Genomic DNA, 15,937 nt, shown 5'->3' with positions numbered 1-15,937 from the left:
TTTCCTTGGGGGTCTCAACTGTTGTTTTCCTAATACTGCTATTCCTTTCCTCCAATGTTGTTTTCATTTCTGTGATTAATAAGTTTATTATTGCTTGCATACTTTTCTTTTTTTATTTTTGTAGTTATTATTGTTGTTGTCGTCATTGTTGGATAGGACAGAGAGAAACGGAGAGAGGAGGGGAAGACAGAGAGGGGGAGAGAAAGACAGACACCTGCAGACCTGCTTCATCGCCTGTGAAGCGACTCCCCTGCAGGTGGGGAGCCGGGGTTCGAACCGGGATCCTTATGCTATTTCTTGTGCTTTGTGCCACCTGCGCTTAACCCGCTGCGCTACAGCCCGACTCCCGCTTGCATACTTTTCTTATCTATGGTTACTTCTGGCTGATTTGTAGTTTCTTTTTATTTTATTTATTTATTTATTTATTTATTTATTCCTGTGGTTTCCCTTGTTGTATTATTGTTGTAGTTGTTATTGATGTCATCGTTGTTGTATAGGACAGAGAGAAATGGAGAGAGGAGGGGAAGACAGAAAGGGGGAGAGAAAAATCGACACCTGCAGACCTGCTTCACCGCCTGTGAAGTGACTCCCCTGCAGGTGGGGAGCTGGGGCTCGAACCAGGATCCTTATGCCAGTCCTTGTGCTTTGCACCACCTGCGCTTAACTCTCTGCTCTACAGCCTGACTCCCTGATTTGTAGTTTCTTCTGGGCTCTTGTCTTCATTCATTGGAGTAGCAGTTTTATTTGCTTTTGATCTACCCATTTTTTTGATTTATGTGTTTCTTTTTTTATGCTCTGTTGTTCCTCAGTTGTTATGTCTTGAGTACAAGCAACACTGTACTAAATACCTTTATGACAATTGCACTCACCAACCTCAGGAATTACAATAGCAACTGAAGCAAGTATTGAACCAGTTTAATCACTACCACTTAGCCAAACAATGTCTCCAGTCTGTGAAAAAATAGTAATCAAATCCCAGTGAAGAAGAAAGAGAAAAGAAAGAAGGGATAGCAAGAATAGACAGTTATGCAAATCTACTATCCACTGTATATTCTAGGGATAACAAGATGGGAAAGGGAAGTAGAGCAGAGATACACACATAGAGAGTCCACTCTGAGTCAGATTTCTTCCCCAAAATAATTCATAAATGAATATCAGTGAGTTCAGAAAGCCAAAGAAAAAGGAAGGAAGGAAGAAATGATAAAAAAGAGAAACAAAAGAGAGATAAGAAAAAAGATAAGAAAAAGAGCTGTAATAAAAGAGCAGTGAAAGGAAAGCTTTTTAATTGATTAATTTATTTTTTATTTTACTTTATTTTGTTAATTAGCTAGGAGGAGGGAGAAGGGGAGAGTCTGTAGAGGAGATAGGAGTAGTGAGACAAGTTCCTATCGCAATGGATTAGATGCCAGTCCCCTAGCAATGAAAGATACCCTAAGAGTTAATTCTGGTCAACCTAAAGGAGGGGGGAAAGAGAAACACCTTTATATAATATTAATAATAAAATAGAGCAGCGTAAAAAACCTGTCCCAGATTGCCTCAAGCCTCCTGAGCAGAGGCAGCTGATTGTTAAGAAAGTAAAACATAACAAACAAACAAAAAAAAAACCCTCAGGAATAGACAAGAATAACAGCAATAGACAGTTATGCAAATCTACTATCCACTGTATATTCTAGGGGTAGCTAGAGGAGAAAGGGAAGTAGAGCAGAGATACACGCAGAGTCCACTCTGAGTCAGATTTCTTCCCCAAAATAATTCCCAAACATGTATCAGTGAATTCAGAAAGCTGAAGAAGGAAGGAAGAAAGGATGACAAGAATGAGAAAAAGAAGAAAAAAGCGAAAAAAGAAAAAGATAAGAAAAAGAACAGTAGAGCCTTCCGGAGGCAGAGCTACGAGCAGTCGCAGATCGCTTTCTCTCCTCTCCTCTCCCAGATCAACTAGGAATACCAAAGGAGACCACCTGGGACCAAAACAAGACAGGACTAGAATGACCACAGGAACCCACTAAATCACCGGTGAGTACAAACACGTGTAACTGGTGACAGAGAGGAGAGAGGAGCATAAGGAGAGATTAAGTGACTGCTAACAGTCCAGCAGTTTATCAGTTGAGACACCACCTCCAGTCTGCTCCACCAACAAGGGGACAGCTAAAGGGAGGAGAGGACTCCCCATAGACTCACCAAATGCAACTCTGAGTCTCCATTGCTACTACCCTCAGAATCTGGAGCAGCGACAGGGAGGGACACCAGGGGACAGAGATCTAACCAGGAAACACAGGAGAAGAACTATACCTCTGTGGCATAGCTGAGGGGCTGTGAAAGTGTCTTTGCATAACTACTGGATTATCTCTGCCACACCCTGCTTTATCTCTTGGTCAGGAGTCAGTGATTAAGCTGAAGTCTATTGATAGTTTAAAAGCCCTCTGACTCCCATAGCCTACAGGGAAGAAAAAAAAAAGAGGCTTTTAAACCACTGAGCTCCAACTCAGGGATTAAAATACTATTGAAACAACTGTTAACTTCCACCACTGTGAACCCTTTAATTAACTTACTTAGACACAAGTCAATCCAGGCAATAGCGATCAGTAATTTGAAAAGTACAGATAAAGGGAACTCATAACATAATATATAAAATGGTTAAAACAACAAGAAGAAATATTGGAGAAACGAACCAGGACAAGAGTCCAGCTAAAAGTCCTCCAAGGGTGAAGCACAAAATAACGAGTTCAACAACCAAACATTAGCTAAGGAAATAATAATAGGAGTGAGTAAAGAATTTGAAAAAATTGTAATAGAAATACAGGAACAACAAATCAGACTATGGAAGAAAATACTAATTATCTCATGGTTATTAGAGAGCTGAAAGCTGAAATCGCTGAGCTAAGAACACAACTAGCTGAACAAGCTAAAACAGTATCAGAACAGGGCAACAAAATAGATGAACTCCAGAAAACAGTAGAGGGCAGAGAGACTAGAATAAATGAGGCTGAAACAGAATTAGCAAGATTGAGGATGAATTAGAGACAACTAAAAAAGAAGTAAGAGATGTTAAAAAGAGATTAATAGATGCTGGAAACAACAACAGAGTCCTATGGGATGACTCTAAAAGAAACAATATTGGCATACCAGTGGAAGAAAGAGAAGGAGAGGAAGAAAGCATTCTCCAGGCCATAATAGCTGAAAACTTCTATAGTCTAGACAACATCAAAGACATAAAGATTCAAGAAGCCCAGAGAGTCCCAAACAGAATTAACCCAGACCTAAAGACACCAAGACATATCATACTTATAATGGAAAGGAATAAGGAAAAAGAAAGGATCCTGAAGGCTGCAAGAGAAAAAACAAAGAGTCACCTACAGAGGAAAACCCATAAGATTAGCAGCAGACTTCTCCACACAAACACTACAGGGCAGAAAAGAATGGCAAGATATCTATCAAGTGCTCAATGAGAAAGGCTTTCAACCAAGAATACTATATCCTGCTAAACTGACATTCAGACTAGATGGAGGCATCAGAACCTTCTCAGACAAGCAACATTTGAAGGAATCAACTATCACTAAGCCTGCCCTGAAAGAAGTTCTGAAAGGTCTCCTATAAACAACCAGACCACCACAAATAGGACATATATCAAAACACTCTAAAACTTTACAAGAATGGCGTTAAAATATCTTCAATCTTTGATATCAATAAATGTCAATGGCCTGAATTCACCTATTAAAAGACACAGAGTAGGAAGATGGATCAGAAAACACAACCCAACAATATGCTGTCTACAGGAAACCCATCTAACTCAACAAGAGAAACACAGACTTAAAGTGAAAGGATGGAAAACTATCATACAATCCAATGGCCCACAAAAAAGGGCAGGAACAACTATTCTCATATCTGATGTGATAGACTTTAAAATAGATAAGATTAAAAAAGATAGGAATGGACACTACTTAATGCTCAGAGGATGAGTCAATCAAGAGGACTTAACAATTATTAACATCGATGCACCCAATGAGAAGCCATATAAATACATCAAACTTCTACTGAAAGAGCTACAGCAATATATTAACAGTAACACAATCATAGTAGGGGGCTTCAACACCCCACTTTCTCAACTTGACAGATCATCCAGGCAGAAAATCAATAAAGACATAAGGGAGCTAAATGAAGAGATAGTTAAACCAGAACTATTGGACATTTTCAGAGTGATTCATCCCAAGAAACTGGAATACACATTTTACTCAAATCCACATGGGTCATTCTCAAGGATACACCATATATTAGGCCGCAAAGACAGCATCAGCCAATTCAAGAACATTGAAATCATCCCAAGCATCTTCTCAGACCACAGTGGAATTAAACTAACACTTAACAATCAACAAAAGATTAGTAACAGTCCCAAAATGTGGAAGCTCAACAGTACACTTCTTAACAACTTCTGGGTCAAAGAGGAAATCAAGGAAGAAATCAAAATGTTTCGAGAGTTCAATGAAAATGAAGACACAAGCTATCAAAATATTTGGGACACAGCTAAAGCAGTCCTAAGAGGGAAGTTCATAGCTATACAAGCACACATTAGGAAACAAGAAAAGGCACAAATAAACAGCCTGATTGCACATCTTAAAGACCTAGAATAAGAACAACAAAGGAACCCTAAAGCAACCAGAAGGAGAGAAATCAATAAAGTTTTGGCAGAAATCAATAACATTGAGAATAAGAAAATAATACAAAAGATCAACGAAAGTAAATGCTGGTTCTTCGAAAGAGTAAACAAAATCGACAAACGTTTAGCCAGACTCACAAAACAAAAAAGGGAGAAGACCCAAATAAATCAATAGTAAATGAAAGAGGAGATATCACAACAGACACCACAGAAATTCAACATACCATGCGAGGCTTCTATGAACAACTATATGCCACCAAGCTAGAGAACCTGGAAGAAATGGACGATTTCCTAGATAGCTACCAACTTCCAAAACTAAGTAAAGAGGAAGTGGATAACATGAACAGGCCCATCACAGCTAATTAAATTGAAATAGTTATCAAAAATCTCCCCAAAAATAAAAGTCCTGGACCAGATGGTTTTACAAATGAATTCTACAAAACCTTCAAAGAGGAACTAATACCTCTACTTTTAAAAGTCTTCCAGAAGATTGAAGACACTGGAATACTCCCTGCCCGCTTCTATGAAGCCAACATCACTCTGATACCAAAAGCAGACAGAGACACAACCAAAAAAGAAAACTACAGACCAGTATCTCTGATGAACATAGATGCGAAAATTTTGAACAAAATTCTAGCCAACCGGAGACAGCAGTATATCAAAAAGATTGTTCATCACGACCAAGTGGGGTTTATCCCAGGCATGCAAGGTTGGTCTAATATACATAAATCAATCAGTGTGATCCTCCACATCAACAAAAGCAAGACCAAAAACCACATGGTCATATCAATAGATGTAGAGAAAGCCTTTGATACAAAATACAACATCCCTTTATGATCAAAACATTACAAAAAATGGGAACAGATGGAAAATTCCTGAAGATAGTGGAGTCTATATATAGCAAACCTAAGGCCAACATCATACTCAATGGTGAAAAACTGGAAGCATTTCCACTCAGATCAGGTACTAGACAGGGCTGCCCACTATCACCATTACTATTCAACATAGTGTTGGAAGTTCTTGCCATAGCAATCAGGCAGGAGCAAGGAATTAAAGGGATACAGATTGGAAGAGAAGAAGTCAAACTCTCCTTATTTGCAGATGACATGATAGTATACACAGAAAAACCTAAGGAATCCAGCAAGAAGCTTTTGGAAATCATTAGACAATACAGTAAGGTGTCAGGCTATAAAATTAACATTCAGAAGTCAGTGGCATTCCTCTGTGCTAACACTAAGAAGAAATTGAAATCCAGAAATCAATTCCTTTTACTATAGGAACAAAAACAATAAAATATATATATAGGAGTAAATCTAACCAAAGATGTGACAGACTTCTATACTGAAAATTATGAGTTACTACTCAAAGAAACTGAAAAAGACACAAAGAAGTGGAAAGATATTCCACTTTCATGGGTTGGAAGAATTAACATCATGAAAATGAATATACTAGCCAGAGCCATCTACAAATTTAATGCTATCCCCGTCAAGATCCCAACCACATTTTTTAGGAAAATAGAACAAATGTTACAAATGTTTATCTGGAACCAGAAAAGACCTAGAATTGCCAAAACAATCTTGAGAAAAAAATAACAGAACCGGAGGCATCACACTCCCAGATTTCAAACTGTATTATAGGGCCATTGTCATAAAAACTGCTTGGTACTGGAACATGAATAGACACATTGACCAGTGGAATAGAATTGAGAGCCCAGAAATGTGGCCCCACACCTATGGACATTTAATCTTTGACAAAGGGACCCAAACTATTAAATGGGGAAAGCAGAGTCTCTTCAACAAATGGTGTTGGAAACAATGGGTTGAAACATGCAGAAGAATGAAACTGAATCATTGTATTTCACCAAATACAAAAGTAAATTCCAAGTGGATCAAGGACTTGGATGTTAGACCAGAAATTATCAGATACTTAGAGGAAAATATTGGCAGAACTCTTTTCCACATAAATTTTAAAGACATCTTCAATGAAACAAATCCAATTACAAAGAAGACTAAGCCTAGTATAAACCTATGGGACTACATCAAATTAAAAAGCTTCTGTACAGCAAAAGAAACCACTACCCAAACCAAGAGACCCCTCACAGAATGGGAGAAGATCTTTACATGCCATACATCAGATAAGAGTTTAATAACCAAAATATATAAAGAGCTTGCCAGACTCAACAATAAGACAACAAATAACCCCATCCAAAAATGGGGGAAGGACTTGGACAGAATATTCACCACAGAAGAGATCCAAAAGGCCGACAAACATATGAAAAAAATGCTCCAAGTCTCTGATTGTCAGAGAAATGCAAATCAAGACAACAACGAGATACCACTTCACTCCTGTGAGAATGTCATACATCAGAAAAGGTAACAGTAGCAAATTCTGAAGAGGGTGTGGGGTCAAAGGAACCCTTCTGCACTGCTGGTGGGAATGTCAATTGGTCCAACTTCCATGGAGAATAGTCTGGAGAACTCTCAAGGCTAGAAATGGACCTACCCTATGACCTTGCAATTCCTCTCCTGGGGATATATCCTAAGGAACCCAACCTAAAAGATCCATCCTAAAAGATCTGTGTACACATATGTTCTTGGCAGCACAATTTGTAATAGCCAAAACCTGGAAGCAACCCAGGTGTCCAACAACAGATGAGTGGCTGAGCAAGTTGTGGTATATATACACAATGGAATACTACTCAGCTGTAAAAAATGGTGACTTCACCGTTTTCAGCCGATCTTGGATGGACCTTGAAAAAATCATGTTGAGTGAAATAAGTCAGAAACAGAAGGATGAATATGGGATGATCTCACTCTCAGACCGAAGTTGAAAAACAAGATTAGAAAAGAAAACACAAGTCGAACCTGAAATGGAATTGGAGTATTACACCAAAGTAAAAGACTCTGGGGTGGGTGGGTAGGTGGGTGGGGAGAATACAGATCCATGAAAAATGATGAATGAAATAGTGGGGGTTGTATTGTTAAATGGGAATCTGGGGAATGTTATGCATGTACAAACTATTGTATTTACTGTTGAATGTAAAACATTAATTCCCCAGTAAAGAAATAAATTTAAAAAAAATAAAAAGCTGAACATCCACACTCACCCTCAACCTGCGTTTTTACTTTGGTGCCCTACTCCAATTAGCAAGTCTTTCTATTATATAATAAACTCTTAACCTAGCCAAAAAAAAAAAAAAGTAAAAACAGTAATAAAAGAGCAGTGAAAGGAAAGATTTATTTATTTATTTATTTATTTATTTATTATTTAATTAGCTAGGTGAGGGGGGAGGGAGAGAGTGTGTAGGGGAGGTAGGAAGAGTGAAACAAGTTACTTTAGCAGTGGATAAAACACCCAGTTCCCTAGGAATGGAAAATACACTAAGAGTTAATTCTGGTCAACCTGAAGGAGAGGGGGAAATGGATATGTGTTTATCTTGTATTGATAATAAAATAGAACAGAGTAAAAAATATGTCCTGTCTTCAGCTTGGATGGCTCCAGATTGCCTCAGGCCCCCTGAGCAGAGGCCTGTTGTTGAGAAAATAAAGCAAAAAACAAACAAACAAACAAAAAAACCCTCTGAAGGTCTTTCCCTGTCTGAGTAAGGCTCTGCTTGGTGGAATATTTTGTAATATTTGTAGCTGAAATTTGTCACTTAGAAAGAAAAAAGGCCAAGGGTTTCAGAAAGAAATAGAATTAGAATGAATGACATCCCCTGGTGGCACAGGAATCTTGGTAAAGAAAGAAGTTCATCAGGGGAGCCTGCTAGGAGCAGATCTCTGGCCCCCAGGGACTGGTTATGGGGGGGAGGGGAGTGGGGGTGCACTTCAGGAATAATAATTTAAAAAAATAGTCACCTCCTTGGTGTTACCACTAGGACCCCTTATTGACTGTCCTGCTAAAGGCAAAAAGTCCTATCGTTTCCAGTAGATGTTGTCAGAGCTCAAGCCACTAGCAGCTTCTCATTCCGCCATCTTCCGGAATCCCCCCTAATTCTAATTTTTAAATGTTTTATTTTTATGAGAGATAAACTAAAGCACCATTTCATTCTGGCATATGCAATATAATCAAGTCCCAGGTATTACATATAGAAATCATGTGCTCTATCTACTGAGTTATTTCCCGGCTGTTTAATTATAGTAATCGTGTTTTCAAATCTATTTCATTTTAGTCATTATTCCACTACTACATCATAATTATAAATTAAAACAACCAGCCCACTGAAGTAAACTGTTTTTAGTTTGCTGAATTTTAAAATATGTATGTGTACATGTGTATATGTATGTGTGCAAGAAAGAGAGAGACCAGAGCTCCACTCCAGCATGTGTGGTGTCCGGGGTCGAGATCAAGGCCTCATACATCCAAGTCCTGTACTCTACCTGCTGAGTCACCTCCTTGGCTACTTGTTGTTTAGTGTGTGTGTGTACTTTTTTTTTCCTAGTCTTGTTCCTGGTTTACATTATTTCATAATGCTTACCTAAAATTTTTAGCTACTTCAAAATAAAATAAATTATAGAAATTTTAATTTTAGGACACATTCTTTTATTAGTTCACTGCACACACCAAGGGTCAGAGTTGAGAAATCTAGAATAGATTGCCTCTGCCTTGTTGTAATGCACTCATCATTAACCCCTTGATGCTTTTCATTGTCTTTTCTCCTCTGTGTTGAACTGTCAGTTAAGCTATAGGTATATCATATATCTTGTTTTATTGTTGGATAATTATGAAATCAGTGTGATGTTGAATAGCAGTGGAATTTCAAAGAAACAAATAATTATGAAATTATAATATAGATAAAAAAATATATAATAGTCCACAGTTGTAAACAGTATGGGTATGAAAATATACCCCATTGCTGGGGAGATAGCATAATAGTTATGCAAAAGGCTTCATTGGTGGTGAGAGTTGTGTGAATTGTGCCTCTCTTATCCCAAAATCTTTTCTATCAGTGTTAAGTCCCTAATAATAATAGATAGATAGATAGAGAGAGAGAGAGAGAGAAGCTGAAAAATAAGAAAACACAAAGCAGAACTGGAGTTGGTGTATTGCGCCAAAGTAAAAGACTCTAGGGTGCAGGGGAGGGTTCAAGACCTAGAACATGATGGAGGACCTAGAGGGGGTTGAATTGTTATGTGGAAAACTTATAAATGTTACACATATACAAACTACTATATTTTATTGTTGACTGTAAACCATTAATCCCTCCAGTAAATAAAAAAGAAAGCCTTTCATGCTTAAGGCTCTGAGGTCCCAGGTTCAATCCCCAACAATACCATCAGCTACAGAGAGCTAAGAAGTACTCTGTCTCTATATATCTTTCTCTCTCTCTCTATCTCTCTCTCTTTCTCTCTCATTAACATAAAATAAATAAAATATGTTAACAAAAAATAAAATATACCCCATCCTAAATCATACACACACACACACACACACATATATTTTGCCTCCAGGGTACTTGCTGGGGCTCAGTGCCTGCACTATGAACCCACAGTTCCTGATGGCCATTTTCACTTTTTCTTTTTTTTTTTTTTTCCATTTTGCTGGATAGGACAGAGAGATATTGAGAGGGGAGGGGAGATAGAGAGGGAGAAAGCTAGACAGCTGCAGAGCTATATCACCACTTGTGAAGCGCCCTACTGCAGGTGGGGAGGGAGCAGGCGCTCAAACCCTGGTCCTTGTGCAGGTCTTTATGCATAGTATCATGTGTGCCTGGTCAGGTGTGCCACCACTTGGTCCCCTATAATTTTGTAAAATATTGTTAAATCACCAATAAAAGGAGGGGGAGGGACATGCAGTTGTTTTTATGGTAAGACAGATATGAACTGCACATGGTTAATAGTTAAGTATTGACATTATAATAGTTAAATGATATTTCTTAATACATGAGTTACAAGACTAGTACTGCTGGTGACTTGTGGCTTCTTCTCCAATTAAAATTGATATCATTGGAGGAAGGGGAAGAATTATACCTCTTTATGTAGCGTCGTAGTATTTGCAGTGTTATTCAAGGAAATGTATCTAGACCTGAAATAGAAGTCGATTAATTAAACATGAGTCTCTGCACTATGTACATGTGTATATGCTATACATGCTTGCATAGAGTATATGTTATTAGATGTAGTTACATATTACTTATATGTGAGCATATATAATAAGTTAGTTTAAATATGTTCTACTTAATTGCCTTTAGTGCTCGCTGATGTTTACTGTTTAGATTGCTTAAAGTCTCATGTGCTTCAACCAAGAATGTATTTGAGTGTATAGTCAGACTTCTCCAGTAGATTATCACTTGAGGTTACTGCTGGGATATTGGCTTTTGTTTGTTTGTTTTGTTTTGTTTTGTTTTGTTTTCATTTCAACTGCTAAGAAAACTCTTGTTTTCGTGTAATAGAAATGCCATGCCAAGCCCTTTTCCCCACTCTGGTCTTACTTTGTTATTGTAAGAAATCCAAGTTTCAAGGAGATGCTTCATTGTCCTTTGCCACTTTTAGAGGAATTTCTGGAAGAGCATCACCGGGTCCTAGAATCCAGATTAAGCCCTGTTAGCAGAGAAATTACAGATAACAGAGCATGTGCCAGAGATGAACTGGAAAGCCTCTACCGAAAGATTGTCAGCTATGTGCTACTGTGCTCTGGGCTGGGATCCCCCACAGACATCAAGATTGTCAGAGAGGCAACAGGTAAAAACAATAATAATAATAATACACAATTTTTTTTCCATAAGTGAACATTGTGTCTGATAAATGATGTTAAATGACAAGTATTGTGGTTTGACATTTCCCTTTGTTTACTTGTTTCTGTGGAACTTGGACCTGGAGAATACACCTTTTCACTACTCTGGACTAGCCTTTTCAATCAGATATTGATAAAGATCACAGCATCAGAGCTTCTCCTGAAGCTGTGGCTCTCCCATATGGTGCTGGGTTTAGACCTGTGCATGGTAAAGTTCAGGTCCTTCCTGGTGAGCTGCCCCTAACTCCTCATGTTTCTTTCTTCTTTTTTTTAAATTTAAATTTATTTATTTATTTTGCCATGAGGGTTATCGCGGGGGCTTGGTGCCTGCACTATGAATCCACTGCTCCTGGAGGCCTTTTTCTTCCCATTTTGTTGCCCTTGTGTTGTTGTTATTGTCATAGTTGTGTTGGATAGGACAGAGAGAAATTGAGGGAGCAGAGGAAGACAGAGGGAGAGAGAAAGATAGACATCTGCACACCTGCTTCACCGCTTGTCAGGCGACCCCCCTGCAGGTGGGGAGCCAGGAGTTTTGCCATGTGCACTTGACCTACTGTGCTACCACCTGCCTCCCCTCCAGATTCTTTTCACACCATCAATTCTAAAACTCGAAGTGAATACTGCTATTGTTCTTAACACTGTCCATATCTTGGTACCAATTGCTCCTCAACAGAGAAGCACTAACAGTGTGATTAAAGGTACCAGACTGATTGGTAAGTGTGGAAAGCTAGAAAAGCTAGAAAAGGAGATTTCCAACAGGTGAAAGGATCTAAATCTGTCACATAAAGTGGGGTGATAGAAGTGGGCACAATTTTATCATTAGGATATACTTGCCCTTGTTCAGACTTTATAAGGAAGAGGCAAAAAAAAATGTGTGCTAAAATTCTGCAGTCTTTATCATACCATTTTAAAGGTCCATCTTGTGCTTTGTTTTAAGCTGCCCTGCAAAGTGTGTTTCCTCAAGCTGAACTTTCAACATTTCTAACTCTTTCCAAGAAGGACAAAGAACGCCAGTTGAAAGAACTCACCATGATTGTCACTGGAATTCGCTTATTTAACCGAGACTGTGGGAAGGGAGGAGAAGGCATTGATGATTGTAGGTATATTGTTAAGGTGACTCTACAGGTTAGACTGGTTTAGCATTTAACTTGCAGAGTGATTAAAAAAAAAATACACAAAATGCTACTGGCAGTTGTTTATTTAAGAGTTGTAGTTTTGACTGTCTACTGTTAACAATAATTTTTAATTTTTCTGGGAGTAGACATTAAATTTTATATACATCCAATTCTCACATAGTGATACACTTGTTTATTGATTATTGGGAGCTACAACCATTTCTCTGATGAGTGGGTATTTGGCAAGAACTTTGCTTATGTATATCAGCAGAGTAACTTTTTAAAAAATCACTTTTTATTATTATTGCCATGACCAGAACCATTATTGCCATGACCATTCTGGCCCAACTTTTCAGAAAGAATGACAGCCAGAGAGACAAAGGCAGAGAAGGAAAGACACCACAGCACCAAAGCTCTCCTTGTGTGTTGGGGCCTAGTTCCAAACCTGAGTTCGGCACACAGTCAGGTGCATTTCTTCTATGCCTTAGGCTTTTTCTTTGCAATTCTTTTCATATTCCTCATGTATCTCTCAATACATGTTTCAAAAACAGTGCCAGCTATTCTCAATGAAGCAATCCCAGCCACCACTCGCCATATTGATAACCAACTTCAGGTGGCCCAGGACCAGGCGTACTATTACACAGCTATCCTTGAGAAAGCCACTGTAAATCCACTCAGGGTTATAGAGCTTCAGCAGTACATGCTAAAGGAAGCACTCTACAATGTTCGACAATATGAGGTATTCCTTCAGATCATTCTGGTGAGTTAACATAAGAGTTGGCTTTTCCCATTAAATGGGTTTTTACTTATGAGGCTTAAACTGAAGGCGGAACCAGGGCCCACAGGAAGTACTGGCTTGTCAGAAAATTCATGTCACACATTTACATAGAAAAGCAGAAAAACGGGGGCCAGGCAGTAGCACACCTATTTGAGCATACACATTACAATGTGCTAGGACCCGAGTTCAAGCACCTGATCCCCACCTGCAGGAGGAAAGCTTTGTAAGTGGTGAAGCAGGGCTGTAGGTATCTCTCTGTCTCTCTCTGTCTCCTCATCCTCTCTCAATTTCTCTTTGTCTCTATCCAATAATAAATTTTAAAATAGTTAAACAAAAGCAGAAAAATATGTCATGACTTTTCCCACAACCCAATAGTTCAGCAGGTAGAACACATGCCTGGCCATGTATCAGGTTCCTGGGTTCAAAACCCAGCACCATATGGGAGGGAGCACCATCAACAACATCAGTGGAACTCATAGATGGTAGAGTGGTGCTTTGGTGTCTTTCTTTCTCCCTTCCTCAAAATATAGATTATAAATTGGACTATTAAGGGCTGATAGAATATACACATTACCAAGTATGAAGACTTAAGTTCAAGCCCCTGATCCTCAGCTGCACTGAGGTGTCTTAATGAGCATTGGAGCAGTTCTTCAGGTGTCTCATTCTCTTCTCTCTCCCCCCACTTCCATTTCTCTTTGTCTCCATCATAAAAGAAAAACAATGGCTGTCAGAAGTGGTCAAGACATGTAGGCATGGAGTCCCAGTGATAACAAAAACAAACAAGACAACATGGTGAGGAGATCACTAAGTAGTGTAGTGGTGTGAGACCCTTGATTTAATCCTAGGCACCAACATAAAAAAATGAAAACAAAAGGTAGAACTAGCTAACTAACAAAGGAAACAATATTAAAGACTACTAAACTTATATTTTATCCATAGGACCAAGAACTCAAATGCAATAAATATGTCAGACTTTTTTTTCTTAAAAAAATTTTATTTGCAATGTTACAATAGTTAACATGATTATAGCATTGTGGGGAGATAGCGCCACACCACACCCACCACCCATGTTATGCACCCCCCCAAAGAGAATCATCACATTTTTCACAGTCTTAAAGATAGTATTTGTGTGTACAAGCTCATCTGTATCATTTTTCTATTCCAACATGTTGTCATTCACCTTGGATAAGTTGGATTTTATTTTAATGAAAATATATCAGTAGGAACTGGTTTTCTAGCCAACTTTCTTGGGCATTCAGTAACATGATTGTTGGTGTGCTGTAGGTATGTAGTGGCATGTGTATCTGTGGAACAGGGTAATGTTTTAACTCAAAACAAATGTCTAACATTGTTTGGCAGGTAGTTGACACTCAGTGATTTTTATGTAAGAGCACATGGCACGAAACACAAGGACTGGCATAAGGATCCTGGTTCTAGCCCCCGGCTTCCCACCTGCAGGGCGTTGCTTCACAAGCAATGAAGCAGGTCTGCAGGTGTCCATCTTTCTCTCCCCCTCTCTGTCTTCCTGTCCTCTCTCAATTTCTCTCTATCCTATTCAACAACAATGACAGCAGCAGCAACAACAATAAAAATAGCAGCAACAAAAGGGAAAAAATAGCCTCCAGGAGCAGTAGATTCTTAATGCAGGCACCGAGCCCCAGATATAACCCTGGAGGCAAAAAAAAAAAAGTGGAAATAAGAGGGGGCTGGATGGTTATGCACCAGGTTAAGTGCACATAGTACCACGAAAGGATCCAGGTTTGAGCCCCAGCTTCGCCTTACAGGGGGAATGCTTCACAAGCAATGAAGCAGATTTGCAGGTATCCCTGTCTTTATCCCTCTCTATTTCTCCCTCCTCTCTCATTTTCTCTCTTTCCTATCCAATAAAGTAGAGGGAAAAAAGAATGGGAAATATGGTAAAAGGAAATTTTAAATGGTGAAAAGAAGAAAGAAAGATAAAGAGAGAAAGCAGGAAAGAAAACAGTTTAGGAATGAACATAAGACTTCTTGCATATATAATACAAGTGATTTGTGTCTCATGGGCCCAATTATCTTATTTATTTATTTTATTCATTTATTGCCACTAAGGTTATTACTGGGCTCAGTGTCAACTCTACAAGTCCACTGCTCCTGGTGGCCATTTTTTTCTTCCTCTCTATTTTATTGGATAGAGAAGAGAGAAACTGAGAGGAGAGGGAGAGGTATAGAAGGAGAGAGACAGAGAGACACCTGAAAACCTGCTTCAGTTGTCCCCCCTGCTGTTGGGGTACAAGGGCTTGAATACCAGTCCAAGCATAATGGAATATCTGTGCTTAACCCAGTACATCACTGCCTGACCCCCTTCTTTCCCATTCTTCCTTCTTTTCTTCTCTCCTCCATTTCCCTCTCCTCCCCTCCCCTCATCTCTCCTTCCCAATGGGGCATGTATATCTTTTTGGAGAATAAAGAAAGAAGAAAGGAAATACTTGAAGAGAAGAGTGAGTAGAATTGAAATAGGATGCATATTTATTTGTGAGTTTGAAATCCTGCTATTCAGAATATTATAGTACATGATGTCTCATGAAGTAATTATTTTTATCATTTAAAAAATCTAGTAAAGCATATAGGTTACTAATACCTGAGAACTGAAATGTCTTTTTTTTTCCCTTCAAATAAATGTCC

General features: G+C 38.7%; 1 protein-coding gene across 1 annotated transcript in view; it reads left to right on the top strand.

The window, feature by feature from the left end:
- Positions 1-15,937, top strand: part of CFAP206 (cilia and flagella associated protein 206) — a 46,538-nt gene that overhangs the window by 15,909 nt on the left and 14,692 nt on the right. Inside the window, exons 5-7 of the mRNA XM_060205500.1 lie at positions 11,143-11,331; positions 12,321-12,479; positions 13,050-13,258. Coding sequence (XP_060061483.1) covers positions 11,143-11,331; positions 12,321-12,479; positions 13,050-13,258 — 557 coding nt within the window. The remainder of the gene's footprint in view (positions 1-11,142; positions 11,332-12,320; positions 12,480-13,049; positions 13,259-15,937) is intronic.

This window comes from Erinaceus europaeus, chromosome 13, assembly GCF_950295315.1.
Source record: "Erinaceus europaeus chromosome 13, mEriEur2.1, whole genome shotgun sequence".
Lineage (NCBI taxonomy): Eukaryota > Metazoa > Chordata > Mammalia > Eulipotyphla > Erinaceidae > Erinaceus > Erinaceus europaeus.
The sequence above is the reverse complement of the archived record's forward strand: the minus strand, read 5'-3'. Positions and strand labels throughout refer to the sequence as shown.